Source organism: Postia placenta (genome assembly GCF_002117355.1).
Source record: "Postia placenta MAD-698-R-SB12 unplaced genomic scaffold POSPLAscaffold_15, whole genome shotgun sequence".
Lineage (NCBI taxonomy): Eukaryota > Fungi > Basidiomycota > Agaricomycetes > Polyporales > Adustoporiaceae > Rhodonia > Rhodonia placenta.
The window spans coordinates 1,133,737-1,149,749 of record NW_020169846.1 but is presented as its reverse complement, the minus strand read 5'-3'; the positions used below and the strand labels follow the sequence as shown (position 1 = coordinate 1,149,749).

Sequence of the window (16,013 nt, the reverse complement as noted above, 5' to 3'; positions counted from 1 at the left end):
CCGCGCTCCCACGCACTCCTCGCCGCCCCCGCCCCCCGCAGGGCCCGCAAAGACGCACAGCACGACCGCGACCGCGACCGCGAGTCCGCGTGGGGCAGGTCGAAGCTCCTCTCCCGCCTCCTCACGCGCGACGAGCGCGACGTCGCCCACGTCCGCACCATGCTCGCCCTCACCTCCGAGCGGCTCGCGCACGAGACGCGCCGCGCGGACGACGCGGAGGCCCGCATCGCGGACGTGCTGCACCAGTTCCGCGCGGCCCGCGAGACGGCGCTGCACGCCCAGGCGGACGCCGCGCGCGCGGCCGAGGAGGTGCGCCTGTACAAGCTGCGCCTCGACGAGGCGCAGCGCGAGATCTTCCGCGCGCAGGATGTGGTCGACCGCCTCGAGGCGGACCGGGCGGACGCAGAGGCGGAGGCGGCGCGCGCGCGGACGCTCGCGCGGCGGTACAAGGAGGAGCGGCTCGTTGCGCGCGCGCGGGAGGAGGGCCGGCAGCAGGGCTTCCAGGAGGGGCTGGCGCGGGGGCGGGACGTGGGCTACTACGAGGCCAGGGCCGGGCGCGAGCGCCCGCGCCAGAGGCAGTATCAGTATCGCCGTACCCCGGTGGTGGCGGAGGAGTATTCTGGGGAGTACGAGATGCACGACAATGACAATGACAATGACAATGACGACGACGACGACAATGGCAGTGGCAGCCAGCCGGAAGAGATCGTCCCCATCCCGCGCTCTCCGCAGCCGACGTGGAGGCCGCCCTCTCGGTGCGTAGTACGTCGCTCCATGACGGCCCTAACGTGAATGTCTCCCCCAGACTCTCGGACAGCAGAGCCACGCAGCGTAGCCCGCCCCGCGCGACGAACACCACCGTGTCAGTGTCAATGTCGGACGGCAGCCCCATAGCCGCACCCTCTCCCATCCGCCCCCCCTCGCGGCCCCCCGCTGCCACGCCCGAGCCCATCCCCATACAAGACCCCGGCCGCAGCCGCTCACGCGTGCGCAACGAGGGGCCCATCGTCCCCGTCCCCGTACACAACCCCGTGCCGTCGCCCTCGCACCCCCCGGTGGACGTCCCGCCGGACAACTACATCCCCTATATGAGCAGCGACCACATCATGGCCCTGCCGCCGCCGCACGAGCTCGCGCGGCCCGTCGCCCCGCGTTCGCCCAGCCCTGGCGCCGCGCGTGACGATCCTGGGGTTCGCTCACGCGACGACCTTGGGGTTCGCTCGCGCGACGACCTTGGGGTTCGCTCGCGCGACGATCCCGGGGTCCGCTCGCGTGACTTTGCGTACGCGCACGACGCGGCGCCCGCCCAGATGCAGCGCGCGATTCCTAACGCCCCTTTCTCCCCGCAGTCCAGGACGTCGACCAATATCTCGCAGTACGACCTCGTCAGCGCGCGCAACGCCAGATCGGCCGCGAGCGGAGGCGGAGGCGGAGGCGGCGGCAGGGACGCGCTCGCGGGCCTGCGGCAGATGATCGGCGCGGTGCGGCCGCAGTCGAGGAGCGAGAGGTCGCGCGTGCGCGAGAGAGAGAGGGCTGCGAGGGAGGACGTACGTCCCACCGAAGACCTCTGAGTGTTGCGTTATTCTGACGTCGGTGTTCTGCATGCATCCAAAGCGGCAGTCGATGTCGCCCCGGGGGCCGCGGCCCATGGACGACCCGCCAATACAGGTGTCAGAGCCTGTCAGACGCGAGCGGGAGTCGTCTTTGGAACGCCAGCGTAGATCGGGTGCTGGGACACCGCTAGAACGCTTGTTCAAGAAGCGCTTCCGGACGCGCCAGTCCGGAAGCAGCGGCGGTGTCCCCGACATCATGGTGGAGTCGCCAGTGAGTTCAAGTTCCATCTGGTCTCGGTACACTGTCATGCATGCTCACCCGTCTGCCCGCAATGCGACATAGACCACTGCCACGGTTTCCCGGACCTCGACGGTCGCCGCCGCCAACCAGCCGCATCTATTGAGTCCAGAGATGCACCAGCAGACCCTGCCGCCGCCCGCTGACGATGCAGATTTCTCTGACCCGCGGCCTCTGCCCCCGTTGCCCGAGTTCTACCTCACCACGCCCAGCGCCGTCGGCGTCTCAGATGCCAGTGAGCAGCAGCTGCCCGCCGGCTTCGTGCCCATGAGCGCCGATGACTTCCCAGACGACCCTGCAATGCAGTTCGCCTCGCCTAAACCACTGGCAGGCGCGAAGGGGCCCACTTACGAGGTCGCGCCAATACCCCCTGGCGTGGTCTATCCCGACCCGCCGGGGAGGCGGAGCGCCACGCCTGGAAGGAGGAGCGCTACGCCTGGGAGGAGGAGTACCACGCCCCACGCCGTGGCGCTCCCGCCGTCACCGTCCAGCACGCCGAGCCCCCGGCGCCGGCGCGGCAGCCTGAGCGGCCATTTGTCGCCCCTGTCGCTCCCGCTCGCGTTTGTGGCGTCTCCTTCTTCCCGTGCGCCGAGCGATTAGGACGATCCCGTGCGCCGAGTGATTGGGACGATTCTAGCATGTGGACAAGGAAATGGAAATGGAATACTCGAAGAACGGCACGTCCCCCCCCTCTCTGTAGCTCTAGCACTGTACTCTCCATCTCGTCTCCGGAGCGGACGCCCTGCGGGTGCCGCATATATAGCATAGTGGACTGGACTGCAGCCTGCGGGCTCCGCTAGCGCGTATTTGCGGGCATCTACGCCGCGGCGGCCTTGCGGGCTTGTATCTGTACCGATGTAGTGTATTTGTGGGTTGCGTGTCGTGCTCGTTGATGTGTATCACCACCACCGTGCTTTGGAGGCGACTGTCAGAGTGCCCGCTAACCAATTTGGCCCTCTGAGAGTCTGACTTGATATGGAACTCACTAGAGTCCTGCCAGTGTGCCTCCCCTTCCCCTCCATCTTTGCAGCTCAATGTATGGTACAAGTGTCCGAAAAGATTGTAAGTGATGCTTCATCCTTCAAAGGATACATGCCCCATCAGTGCGATCGATATGAAGAGCATGACAAAGTCTGTATGATGTTGATTGGCTCAAGTCCGTTGGTTCTGCAGAAATTCAAGGTGTGTAGTACGTCTTTCCATTTTCTCTGCTTCCTTCGGATCTGACTTGTGCCTTTACTGGGATGTTGCCTAGTGGTATGCTGCTAGAGAAAGCGGAAAGCGGCCTCGTCGACTATGATCATTGCCGCAGCTGATGGCCCAAGTTGGACGACATGGAGGCTTTTGATCCATGCGACTTCACACGTTCCAGGTATACATATTGTGAGCTTACGTCCCGGTGAGTACAATACTTATTAAACCAATCATGCTGCACAGATGAATCCCTGGCTGATACACTGCATGCTAGTACCTGATTTGCCTTGTGGCACATATGATACTGTCACTAACACCGACCATTGTGCGCCCCCTCTCTTGCGCATCAATCACTCAAAGCTCTGTCTTCCTTTGTCTCTACCTACCAGCGCAAAGTACGCTGTGTTGTCTACCAGCCGCCAGTCCGTCCGTACTATAACGATCGATAAACAACCCGATCGAGATTCGAGGTTCCCGATAGGTTCGTGATGTGTAGGCCACTCCCAGAATCATCCTGGAGCCATTATATTCATTTACACGGGTTTTTACTCAACGATGCTTCAATATGTCGACCGCCCAGTTACCTTGATGCTTATCGAAAGTGGCGACGTGTTCGCGCTTGGATGTCCACCTTCCTGATCTGGCTTGGTGGCTGACAGCGACGTACTTTGGGCCGCCAACCAACGGACGTTGCCAGCCGCTATACTCCATTGTCAGCCTCGTCTTACTCACCATTGCCAGCCGCCGCACCACAGTGTCAGCTCTGTCTTGCTCAGCGCCAGCCGCGGGCTGACATGCCTCCAGCCTCATACCAGCCTCCTCGCGAGGACCTATATAATGCGTCTCGTGTAGCCCTACAATCCTCAGCTCCCCACCAGGAACTACTCGCACACTCCTTCAGTCCTTCTCTTCCAACTCCCCCCCCCCTCGGCACCCCTTCCCCCACCCAGCAAGGTCACCATGTTCCCCAAGCTGCTCCTCCTCGCCCTCGCCAGTGCGTCAGTTGTCCTCGCTGCTCCTGCACCGCCAACTCCTTCTGGTACGTCGCCATCATACCCACTTTTCTTATTGCCTCTTGGCCAAGAACATAACCTCACATGCGTACATAGACACACAGATCCTTCAGTACGCGCTGACGCTGGAGTACCTCGAGAACGCCTTCTATACCGGAGCTCTGGACAAGTACGATGCCAAAGCATTCACCGACGCCGGCTTCGCCCCTTGGGTCCGGGCACGCTTCGAGCAAATCATGGACCACGAGAAGACCCATGTCAAGTTCCTCCAGACCGCCCTCGGCTCGGCTGCACCGCAGGCATGCAACTACACCTTGTGAGTCTGAGCATAGCATCGTGGCGTCCAGTTATCCTGATGTCTGCGATGCCAGCCCCTACAATGACCCGGAGTCTTTCGTCCAGCTGGCGATGGGGATTGAAGGGGTTGGTGCTGCAGCATACCTCGGCGCGTCGAAGTACATCAGCGACAAGGACACTCTCACGGCGGCCGCAGTGAGTATATTTGATTTAAGCTCGATGAACGGCGGCTGACGATGGCATTTGCAGTCCATTCTAGCCGTTGAACAACGTCAAGTGGGGTGGATGTCCTCGGCTGTGCTCAAGGAGCAGCCTTGGGACGGTCCCTTCGAGACTCCTCTGGGCTTGAGTGCGGTTTACTCGCTGGCTTGTGAGCCCTCCACGAAATCTTTCCACACCAGACTGGAGTCCTGACAACACCTCTAATAGCGCCGTTCATCACGTCGTGCCCATCATCAAATCCGGCGCTCCCGGTGATAACGCTCCCCGCGTTCAAGCTCCCCGCGGCGTCACCATGGCCGGGCGCGACAATCTCGCTCACCTTTGACAACCCGAACAACGCATCGCCTACGTTTGTCGCGTGGTTCAGCGGGCTCGATGTCGTGTTTACGACCATTGACGGGAACAAGAACACGGTCGTCCCCACTGGCCTGCAGGGCACGGTGTACGCCGGTGTGGTCTCGAGCGACACGATGCCTCTGGCGGACAGCGACATGGTCACGGGGCTGACGATCGTGCAGTTCCCCTTCGACTCGATGGCAGCGGAGGTGGACAACGCGTGAGGTGCCACGGTTCTGGTGTTTCAAGGGTTCCTGATGTACTTCCTGGGATGGCCCTATGATCTGACTGTCTCTACTGTATCCGTTATTATTCATTCGAAGCATTCTGCTAGCATCATCGTGAGCACGAGGCCACAGCAGACGGGCATTGCGGCGACGGATATTTGTCATTTCAAAAATGACCTTGGTGCTGTGTTCATTTGGCATCAAGGTTCGCGGATCCAATCACATTATACCAATAGTTAAAGTTACGCGCCAAGCCTATGAGTATCTATACGCGTTGTCCAAACGCGACCAATGTCACAGTAACACTGCTCGATCACGCAGAATTAAACACGACGCCTAGGATTTCTTCATTTCGATCACCCTGTTAGCGGGCCTCGTGAACACCTGTGTTGGATGCTTTGCGTGGTTGAAGCCCTGAGAAAAGGTGCATCTTTAACGTTCTGTGTAGGGCACCCTTCGTGATGGCCTCGAGTGTAAGCTAGTCATGTGTGTACGTTGCGCGGAAGAAGAAGCCGAAGGCTTGTCCTACGAGAAGGCCACTGTATGCACAAGGTGCCCGCTCAGCCGTCTTGGCACCAGGGGTGTGTAGTATTCCCCCGTTCAAGACGGCGTCCATAGGTTCTATCAGGGTCACTTCTTTCGAGTTGATCCAGAATGGGCCCCGAATAAAAAAAGATTTGTGGAGCTGTGCTCAAGGGAGAAACCTCTTGCGGCCAAGCTTGTATTGACCGAGCCCACCGACGATGTTGAACGGAGCACGTCGCAGCTGGGAGAGTGGGTAGGGGACAGCCGATGGCAAGCAAGTTGACTGTTCAGGCTGAGATCTAATCAGTGGAAATCTAAAGGACCCGGTTATCAGATATGCGCGAACGGGGACCGGTATTATCAGATAAGCACCATCGCGTTCGATTCGGAGATGCCGCACGAACGCGAAGTCATGACGCGCAGAACCAGGCCGCCAACGCTGCCTGTGCAGGTTGAACAAGCCGCTGACGCTCGAATTTCGGCCGCCGTACACAGCGACTGCCCCCTTCGTCCTCCTATTCCGCCCAATGGTTTCTCCCACTCCAAAACGCGTGTCATCGCGTCCGCTGCTGCAAGCTTTGTCCTCGTGCCACATGAGACTTACCAAGCTCGGCGTAATGATTCAGAAGCTTCTCTGGCGCTCTAGGGTGCACAGACATCGGTGGCGAACAGCGGCGAATCAGGCGATGTTGAGTATAAAACCGAGATGAAGGGCCCTGCGGTCTTCATCGACCTGCCGTCTTATGATGTTCACTTGCGCGACCAAAATGTTCGGTACTGCTGCCGTTGTCGCTCTCTTCTCTGCACTGAGCGTGCGTGGTGCGCCTGCGCCTGTGACCGGTACGCGTTGGGCAAGCTCCAGATGTCGTTGCGATCGACGTGCTGATCGCGCACGCTGTAGACACGAGTATCATGCAATATGCGCTGAACCTTGAGCACATTGAACTCGCCTTCTACAACCAGGGCCTCGAGAAGTACGACGCGCAGGCCTTTGCGGACGCCGGCTACGAGGCATGGGTCCGCGGCCGCTTCGTGCAAATCAGGGACCACGAGGTCGCCCACGTCACCTTCCTGACCGAACAGCTGGGATGCGACGCGCCGGTGGTGTGCAATTATACCTAGTCAGTGTCAAGCTTATTTGCAGCTCGTGATACGTCTGACCGTCACTCCCACAGCCCGTACACGGACTTGCAATCGTGGGTCTCCCTGTCGCAGACGCTTGAACACGTCGGTGCGGCGGCGTACATGGGTGCATCGAGGTTCGTGGACGACAAAGACGTGCTCGCTGCGTCAGTGGTGAGTCTTTTTCCGGGGCTTGAACAAAAGTGCACATGCTCATCTGTGGCAACGTCTTACTCAGTCGATATCGCATATTGAAGCGCGCCAAGCTGGCTGGGTCAACTCTGCGGTGATGAAGCAGGAACCGTGGGACGGTGACTTCGAGACACCGCTCTATTTCAGCGGCGCATGGTCTCTGGCAGGTTCGTTGGCCGCTGTGCTCTTCGCCGGCCCGTACTCACCGAGATGGCGCAGTTGGCTTCATCGAGTCTTGCCCAGAGAGCAACCCGGCGCTGCCCGTCGACAGCTTCCCTGCGCTCAACGTGTCTAACAGCGCACCCCCTATGGGGTCGAACATCACCGTGTCCTACGCCGGGCAAGGGAACATCACGACGCCAACGTACATGGCGTGGTACCACGACATGAACACGACGTTCACGAGCATCGACGAGCACGGCGTCACGACGGTGCCCGATTACCTGCGCGGGACGGTGTTTGCGGGCGTCGTGCGGAACGAGACGGAGACGACGAACGACTCGACGATGCTGAGCGGCCTGACAATCTTCAAGTTCCCCTTTAGCTCGTATGCGATCGTCGGTGCATAACAAGACGGTGACGAGACGTTTTGCGGATCGGGATGAACGTGGAGGTTGCTTGAGCTGTTGTTGCACCTGATGTATCGTACTCACTGCATAAAGCTAATGGGTGTCCTGCCACAAGAATTGGAACTGTGGATACACGCGTCCCGCCTTCGAATGCAATATCCATCACGTAGAATGTAGCATGAACAACTTTGATTGTTATGATTGCTGATATACAGGTGTGGATAAATACAGTACACGTGAAACCTGTAAAGCACAATTGAGCCCCCGCCCTCGACGATAGTTACAGTCACTTCCAAGCGATTCATTGAAACGCCTCATCAAGTACTTGCCTAACGTTCAGACAAGTTCTCTAATCAGTCTTGACCCTCTCATACCCCGTTCCGGGGTTGCCAGAGCCCCAGCCGAACCAGCTCGTCCTTCGGGCCTGCGCGGGCTTCTCAGGCACGGCGTGGCCCACGCCGTCGCCCTCCATGTCGCTCGGCACCTCCACCTCCTCAAAGGCTGCCTTCCCGCCACTCTCCGCGCGCTGCCGCAACGAGCCGGACGACGAAAACGACGAGTGCCGCGAGTCGTTGCTCGGGCGCGGCAGCGGGACGCTCGAGGGGCCCGCAGGCGAGGGAGGGCTGGAGTCGGAGAGGTCGTACGGCTGCACGGACGGCTGGTCCTCCGAGAGTGTCGCGCGTGCTGCGCGCGCGTTGGCCGTCGCGGCCTGCGTCGCGGAGACTTGCGCCTGGCGCAGCAGTGCAGCGCCCGAGGCGAGGAGAGTGGGGCCGTAGTTGCCCCAGAGGCCCTGCACGAGCTGCGCGGGCCCGGAGACGGGATCGCCGAGCGAGGGCTGGGCGCCGGTGTTTGCGGAAGCCTGATTGGCAAGCGGTGCGTCGGCCCCGGCGGGGACGTTCATCTGCCGAAGGGTGGTGGTGACGTGGTCCCAGGCTGCACGCAGGAACCGTTGGAGGGAGGAGTAGATGTACCCCTTGAGCTGTGCGAGCGTAGAGTCGATCTGGGACTCGTGCGCAGCAAAGAAGGGCTGTAGGTGTGTGTGGTAAAGGTATGCTGCTCCGGCTGTCTGTGGCAGTGCAAGGTAGAGGAGGAAAATGGTCTTGACTGGATAGTAGAACGGCAGCCTGCATGTCCATGAAAAGGTTAATATCGGAGACTAAATGGGTGCTTGCGTACTCGCCATGAAACTAGCCACTCGGCGACATATTCGACAGATACAATGCACCCGAGCACGCTCCAGTACATCAGCCAGCGTTCGAGCTCCTCTTCAGATGCTGGCCGCTGCGAAAGCGTCTTGTACGAAGCATATCCAGGGTACAAGAACGCAGCCGTCGCGCTAGTGGCCAGTATACTTTTCAGTACCCGCTGAGACTCTCGCAACCAGCACTGGCATACCTAATGACCTTGAAAGTAAAGTAGAAGAACATGCTCGCCGAGTAGATGCGGAGATGGTGGGCGGGGAAAGAGAGAGAACTGTGCGCAGGGCACGGTTCGCCTGAGAGCTTGATTTAGTAGACTTGCCCTCGTCTCGTGTTATGCTTTGATCGATGTCGCTTAGATTCATTATTACGAGATTGATTAGTCGAGATAACAGATCTTCTTATCCCCATTGAAAGCCTCTCTATTGACCATTAGATCGAGACTTTCATCGGGTTTCTATCTAGACTGACTTGGATTGGCTATGATCCACGACTTTACCTCGAGCCGGCTGTTCTCAGTTGCCCATATGGCAATGAGGCACCGCCATAATCTCAAGCTGGAACTGTGCTTGCATTGTTGTGACTCGTGCTTCGAGAATAATTCGTGAAGCCTGAAGAACGAGGCAGTCTCGGGGCGGGTGCAGTTGAGCGGGCATTGATCAATTCGTCGCAGAGGAAAAGGCAAGTATAACAAATCTGGCCGACAGTGCAGCTACACGAGTGGGTGGGGAGGCATCATCGTAGTCACGTAAGAGAATAGATGTCCAAGTCCCACAACCTCGTGGTTACCTTCTGGAATACACGTAGCGGGAGAGAAAACATATGGTAACCGCGCAGATGTTCAGGATTAGTAAAACAGCGTGCTCTCGTCGCTGTAAATAGTGTGATTGTACCACGTCTCGCCGTAAGGGAAGCTGAGATTGGCAATCTCAGTAACACCGACACCGTCTGCAATGGCCTTTCCAAGGGTGTAGTTGACGTGCGCAAACAAGGCGACCTGACGATCCCTAATACCCTGGTCGATCACCTCGCCAAGGTGGCCGATAACGTTGCTGAATGGGTCAAAAGTGAGTCAGAAAAAGCACCTTGGCAATGCTCTGTACAGGAATACACATGCCTGATCAAATTCTGCTGATCCTGTTCAGAGAGCCCGTTCCAGAAGATCCGCGGCCATGCAAAGTCGATCTCGGTAACTGCTGAGAGCGATTGCACGGCGCCTCCCTACGATATGATCGAATGTTCAGTGCCAAGGGCAAGTACGCTCGGTGATTGCTCTCACCGTCCACTGCTGGTGGGAGTCCAGGGTGTAGGTACGGTTATAGAGGCCGAGACGGCTCAGAGTCGACATATAATTAGGTCTGGTTCCCTGGTTTCCATTGATGTTCATTTTGCCGGCACGCTCAAAATTGGCTAGGCAGAGATGAGATCGTGGAATCTGAGGTAGTCAATCTGCAAACATACCGACGGGGGTAATAGGCGCATTGACCTGAATGGGTCAATGGTCAGGGGCTTATAAAGCGGCTCTAAAACTTGATTTTACCGGAATTTGCTGAGAATAAAATCAGACATCAAGCGACAACTGACAATCAACTTTTCGAAACATACCATGTGGTTGATCCCGAGACGGTATCGCTGCGTGTCTGTACACCAGCTCGATCACGATGCGTTCAATTACTCGATTCTTCGTAGATCTCACCTGAGTAGGCAAACATACGTCCCTGCAACATGGGATCCGCAGACGGTGCCCAACCATCGACGATATGGGAAGGAGAGAACGCAGCTTGCTCGACCTCCGCAAAGTAACTAGATAAAAACGTCAGTAGCCCATCGAAAACATTACGAAGGGATAACGCACTTCGTCGGGTTCTGCGTCAAATACATCTTGCCAATCTCGACATAGGGAACGGTGTCATCCCAGTCCCTGTATTTCTAGTCAGAGACGTTACCGTTAAATCGGCGAGCAATCATACTTCGTCAGGTCTAGCACGTTGTAGCTAGAGCACGCTTCATGTTAGCCATTCCATCAGCGGAGAAGAATGCTGCGTACGTGTAGTTCTCAGCCTGTTCAGGAGACATGACCCGAGCGTACACTGTCCAACCCGGGTAGGTCTCATTGGCGATGGCGTCAAACAGATCCTGTGTCGCAAAGTCGGGATTCTCGCCTATCCAAATATTTCAATACAGCTTGAGCGAGTATACAAGACAAGATCGAACCCTCACCCTGGATTAGAGTTGCTTCGGCGTTGGTAAAGTTCCGGACCTTTGGTAGCAGACAAGGCCCGTCAAAGGAAGTACCGTCGCCGGGAACTAGATGTACATACTCCTTGCATCGTCTCAAAATACAGCTTGACATAGTGCCAAGTGCCATCCGACTGAATCCAGCTGATGGGATAGTCAGAAAAAAACACAGCACATAGTTCATGGATAGTAGATATTTACCGGTACGAGTGTCCGGTCCATGCGTGCATATGTCTCATACCATATGGCGTTCCTCTGTCAGAGAAGAGGACCATGACTTGGTACATAGACTCGGGATTGGAGCTCAGGAAGTCCCAGAACAGGCTGAGTGTGCATAATCAGAAAGAGCGCACGAAGAAGAGGTAGGGGACTCACTCCTTGTCTCGCAGATTGGTCTGTGGATTCCTCTTCTGTGTCTATGGCCGGCATCAGCTGCATGATAGGGCGATGGGATGACAGTTGACATACATGAATGAAGTATGGGAACTTCGAGGGGTCGCGGATGAAAAAGACTGGCGTGTCTGGAACAGGTAATCAGTCAATGCTCTGGTGTGATGCACTAACTTACTGTTCATTACAATATCTAAGATACCTTTGCGAGTGCGGAATCTGAGAAGTCGCCCCACGCGATGAGTCAATGGTTATTATGAGAGAACGAGGAATGAAAGGCTGACTTGACTGCGAAACCGCGTGGGTCGCGGAGTTCATCCGAGGCTCCCGTTTCGCCGCTGACTGTGCTGATGCGAACTACAAGACGGCTTTAGTCGGCGTCATTTTTCGTGAGTGCTAGTATCATACCTGTGACGGGAGTGATAAGATCATCCTTTTCGTATGTAAGTACGCGAATTTAACAGTTCATGAACGGAGTGGCCGACCTCACTGAGCATGTCCCTATACAACACGCACGATCAATTAGCCTGGCAGCAGACACATAAGATGAGCAAAGTATACATCATGGTGTACTGCCTGCAGAATGACGAATTCGTCACTACAAAGTAGCCATGCGCACCAGCTTCGGCAAGGGAGTCAGAGCAAGTCTGCAAGGTTGGTTGGTCGAGAGTGCTTACCACCTTTGGCGTGAACAACCCGCTCAGGGATCCGCTCACGGTCGAAGGAGCCGAGGAGCTCGGTCAGATGATAGTCCTCCAGAAGCAGTGGCCCTGCACAGACATCCGCGTGGGTAGTTGCATCTACACCAGACGGCTCGCTTACCATTCGATCCAATTTTCCAAGCGTCATACGGATTGATGTATGGCGCCCCATTCTCGGTCGTGTACTCGAGCTCGGGCGCGGGCTCATTAGACATCTGTGTCTGCATATACATTCCGGTGTTGAGGTCAAAACGGAAAGGACTGGCTCCCGGTGCGGCTGCTGAAGACACGTCCGACGCATCTTGTCTCGCGGCGGCGTGAGGGGATGTCCCAAGGTCTCCCCCAGCAAGAGCAGCAGCAAGATTGAAGACAACAGGGGCCAGATGCAAGAGCTGCATCGCGGGAGGTATGCAGACTGAGCACTGCTACGAGTGTAAGCTAAGGCGTAGACGGGTCGGAAGACGAGAGACGGAGTACTCTCACTCGGATATTTATACGATACTACAGCTGACGGACTTGTGGGCGGCGGCCGACCGATCGGTGCAGGGCCTGTGGCGAAGGTAGGTGAGTTTCCATGCGGAACAGGACGTAAGCCAATTTCACAATCTAAAGAACGATAGATCTGCCTAGCAGAAAGGACTCGAAGACCAATTCAGAAATTTCGGCAGGCGGCAAGTTCTCCCCTAAAGGAATGATGAGAGTTCATCATTACTTCCAAGCGCCTTGCGAAGGGACTGAACATGTGTAGAATCGAATATTATGTCTGTAACAAACCCAGTGAGTTCGGAGTCCGATGCACGACGAGGGCGGCACCATCTTGCCGAGACGAATTTCCTTGACCACACCAAGGCAACATAGGCGAGGCGCTCGTCAAATCAAGGCGTTTGGATTCCTGATTACAGCGACCTGGAGCCGATCCCGCCCCCAACCTCGCTGAGCCGAGCCTTCGAGAACATGGTCGGTAGAATGCGCGCCCGCCTGTCGTCGGACACGGTCAGCATCATGCCTAATCACATGATTCATGTTTTTGTCTTACATGTATATACGTGATCGGAGCGCGCACTGTGTCATGTATGTTCGTGACGACCTCGCCGATGGGAGGTGGGCGAGGCGCATCGTATCGATGGTCGGGGCAGCAGTCTCGAATGGCTCCATCCGGTTATTACATGAGGTCTGTCCCAAATGCGTGAGGCTACCATCTCGTTTCAAACACGGGTGACCATTGTAGCCACCTCTGCGGAACAGGGTCCGTCAGGAAAACCCGCCTAACCTCGCATTCTGGAGCGCCTACCGAATAGCCCAGCAGACGATGACGAAGCGTTACTGTTCTGGTCAACGGGCACCCGATCCGCCAAGTTTGAATATGAATGTACCAGCACCAAAACTCGCGACCGTTCGAGCGTAAGACACAATCAATATCGATCGTCGTATTAATGACTCGCATTGATCGAGGAGTAGCTCCACGAGAAGTTGACTGATGTTTTGGTGCGTGGAACATGCTTCCCCGTGTCTTCCGGTACGTCAGGGAGAACGTATTGGGTGCTGTACTGCGTCCGATGCCAAAAGATTGCTTCACATCTATTGGTTGCAATTAAGTTCATAATGGCAAGTACGACGGGGTTCATGGAAAAAAGAACGCACAGCCTGAGTCAAGCACCAGACACATGGTATCCATCGAGGCAGGACGCGGAACGCTCGGGGTAGCGTTGGCGATAACGAGGACCTCTGTCTCCTTTTGCAGAAGTCTTCGGGGAGGGAGGTGCAAAAGCTACCATCAGTGCTGCGTAACCATACTCTGAATGATGGCAGAACACCGCTCTGCGCCTACACGGGACTAGGCACAGCGCACGTTGCCGTAGTGATGTTCCGGGATGGTGTTGAGACACCACTGTAATTCTATATCGCTACGCGAGCCCTCAAGCGGGGTCCCCGAAAATATTTAAACGAGCTTCCTATGTAAGAATATTAGCAACGGTCGAAATTATGGCATCTTCTAGAGACAGCGTGGAGCGTACGGAGGCAATGAAGCGGGCAGACAACACCGAGTCCGCGTGCTTCCATAAGCTGTTCTGCACCCTTGCAATTCGGGGCTTCTTGTTGAAACACAACTTGATATGCAACTCAATCGATGGCGTAATCTATCAAATACCTCTGTCAGCATGTCAAAAATATTCAAGGACGAAGGATCTGAGGTACTTATGCATTTGAGACCGAAGCGATTAAGCCCCATACAGGGCTTGGTCAAGTCCACGAGGCTGATCTGCTTACCATTGCCGTCGCCATTATTGGTTAAAATGATGCACCACTAAGATCAGATCTGATGCCAGACTCGAGGACGTTGATCGAACACCCAAGTCGCCGTTGGAAACTGATCCTCGATGTGCCTCGCGCTACTCACCACGGGCGGTAATTGAACGGCAAAGAGATCAGGAGAGCCGGGCATCCATGCAGGGATTCTTGGCTCCCGACCCGCGGAGTATGTGGCATGCGGGGCGAAACGGGAATGAACTTACGAGGCGCAGAGCGAGTTACTGAAACAGACGGGTATGCGCTGCGTTTCGCTGAAGCAAACACCGTGAGTTCCATAGAAGTCACGAAGCATGTACATTTCATTTGTGAAGGCTCGCGAGGTTGCCTTACGCGCAGCGGAGCATCGCATCATTGTATGAATTTGTGCTGTTTGCGGCACCATGGCCATGGGTGTAGAAATGAGATCGAGGCTGGTTGGGCCTCCAAACTGGCGCGCCCAATAGATCGGCCTGTCGTGCGTTCTGCGGTGGATTTGCCAAGCACAAAGTGAACGTGACCTCTAGGCGAGCCACACATAGCCAGGTAGACCAGACCCTGGATCATATTCCGTCCCCAGCTCACCGAAAGTTTCCGAGACATATTCGTCCACATCATTTTACTTTCGGGATATCTCATGCAGATTCCAGAAGAAACAATATGGGCCTTCTCTACATCTCCGTGAATCATGTTATAAAGCAGTCGATATATATATAGACACTCACACAAGTATGGAGTTGCTTGCGCCAACCAAACGCCGGGCCTGCGATGGTTATTACGTGCGCAACATGAGGTCCGATTTACGTACGCAGACAATACGGGAACAAGCAGGAACACGGGAAGGTAATGAACTTCAAGGAGTACATTGGCGGCCCTCCTACGGAACGATAATGTGCAATGAGTTGGAAGGCAGACCTTGCATCGACGACAATCCATCTAGGCATTGCCCTAATTGGCTCTGGTCGATGGTGCGCCTCCACCATAGAGTTTGTCTCTGGTCCAGTCAGAGACGCGCCGTCCCCATCCTTCGGCACCCTGGAACAATGTCTCTAGCTGTGTGTTCCACTGGTTTTTCAACAAGGACGCAAATGGGTGTCGGACAATCCTCTGCGCAGCGGAGGCCGGCGCTGGTATATTCGACGGAGCGTCAAGCAATCGTTGAGACAATTTGTGAAGGCTACATGAATCATGTGGTGAGTGAGCACATGTTACACTCCGAAATGGACGAAACTCACTCAGACCGGTGTTGCTCTGTTCTGTGGTAACAATAATGAACTCAACATATATTGAACATCATGCTCTGGCTCACCGAGTCTGTATCAAGGTTGAGAATCCATAGTACACCTGCACACACCAGTAAGTCAATGCAGCTGTGAATGCGTTGAATATGGTTGAAACGCACTCCGCCTGCTGCAAGGGCGCCCGACACGGGACCGACCAGGAAGGACATGAGTAAATTAGTGGCCCACGCTAATCTGAGGTCAATGCAGCGATTACGATTCACCTCCATAGAATGTACAGCACAAACTAGCTTACTGAGGTGTGTATTTGTAGGCTTGCCACCTGTAACACCGTCTTGCACGCGTGAGTTTACGTATCTCTAAAGTCACGATCGATGCTTTGGAGTCATCGGTCCTTCAATATCCTATCG

The 16,013-nt window shown here is 56.1% G+C and overlaps 6 protein-coding genes across 6 annotated transcripts; 3 read left to right on the top strand and 3 right to left on the bottom strand.

Annotated features, from left to right (window-relative positions):
* Positions 1 to 27: 27 nt before the first annotated feature.
* On the top strand, positions 28 to 2,992 carry POSPLADRAFT_1154155 (hypothetical protein; the record flags this gene model as incomplete). The annotated part of the gene is made up of 6 exons (XM_024486816.1): positions 28 to 309; positions 831 to 1,547; positions 1,669 to 1,824; positions 1,897 to 2,434; positions 2,882 to 2,913; positions 2,939 to 2,992. Coding segments are annotated over 6 exons (1,779 nt in total), but the record flags the coding sequence as incomplete, so codon positions are not given.
* Positions 2,993 to 4,005: 1,013 nt separating this feature from the next.
* POSPLADRAFT_1060911 (hypothetical protein) lies at positions 4,006 to 5,137 on the top strand (the record flags this gene model as incomplete). The annotated part of the gene is made up of 5 exons (XM_024481316.1): positions 4,006 to 4,084; positions 4,155 to 4,374; positions 4,430 to 4,550; positions 4,605 to 4,725; positions 4,785 to 5,137. The coding sequence occupies 5 exons, from the start codon at positions 4,006 to 4,008 to the stop codon at positions 5,135 to 5,137; spliced, it is 894 nt and encodes a 297-aa protein (XP_024335221.1).
* A 1,295-nt stretch (positions 5,138 to 6,432) lies between these two features.
* Positions 6,433 to 7,548, top strand: POSPLADRAFT_1153799 (hypothetical protein; the record flags this gene model as incomplete). The annotated part of the gene is made up of 5 exons (XM_024486777.1): positions 6,433 to 6,484; positions 6,567 to 6,786; positions 6,841 to 6,961; positions 7,026 to 7,146; positions 7,199 to 7,548. The coding sequence occupies 5 exons, from the start codon at positions 6,433 to 6,435 to the stop codon at positions 7,546 to 7,548; spliced, it is 864 nt and encodes a 287-aa protein (XP_024335220.1).
* Positions 7,549 to 7,728: 180 nt separating this feature from the next.
* Positions 7,729 to 8,994, bottom strand: POSPLADRAFT_1076046 (hypothetical protein). Its single transcript, XM_024482879.1, has 3 exons — positions 8,944 to 8,994; positions 8,729 to 8,884; positions 7,729 to 8,672 (listed from the first exon to the last, which is right to left on the bottom strand). Exons 1-3 carry the CDS (start codon positions 8,973 to 8,975, stop codon positions 7,898 to 7,900), a joined length of 963 nt encoding a protein of 320 aa, XP_024335219.1. The 5' UTR covers positions 8,976 to 8,994; the 3' UTR covers positions 7,729 to 7,897.
* Positions 8,995 to 9,386: 392 nt separating this feature from the next.
* On the bottom strand, positions 9,387 to 12,478 carry POSPLADRAFT_1067615 (hypothetical protein). Its single transcript, XM_024482204.1, has 21 exons — positions 12,198 to 12,478; positions 12,053 to 12,145; positions 11,937 to 11,997; positions 11,861 to 11,876; positions 11,784 to 11,808; positions 11,660 to 11,732; positions 11,554 to 11,594; positions 11,454 to 11,506; positions 11,361 to 11,401; positions 11,187 to 11,309; positions 11,069 to 11,129; positions 10,968 to 11,007; positions 10,795 to 10,909; positions 10,718 to 10,741; positions 10,603 to 10,668; positions 10,444 to 10,550; positions 10,353 to 10,387; positions 10,209 to 10,242; positions 10,027 to 10,157; positions 9,865 to 9,968; positions 9,387 to 9,799 (listed from the first exon to the last, which is right to left on the bottom strand). The coding sequence occupies exons 1-21, from the start codon at positions 12,472 to 12,474 to the stop codon at positions 9,595 to 9,597; spliced, it is 1,725 nt and encodes a 574-aa protein (XP_024335218.1). The 5' UTR covers positions 12,475 to 12,478; the 3' UTR covers positions 9,387 to 9,594.
* Positions 12,479 to 15,310: 2,832 nt separating this feature from the next.
* Positions 15,311 to 15,812, bottom strand: POSPLADRAFT_1060907 (hypothetical protein; the record flags this gene model as incomplete). The annotated part of the gene is made up of 4 exons (XM_024481315.1): positions 15,311 to 15,539; positions 15,598 to 15,618; positions 15,672 to 15,706; positions 15,765 to 15,812. 4 exons carry the CDS (start codon positions 15,810 to 15,812, stop codon positions 15,311 to 15,313), a joined length of 333 nt encoding a protein of 110 aa, XP_024335217.1.
* Between the last annotated feature and the right edge of the window lie 201 nt (positions 15,813 to 16,013).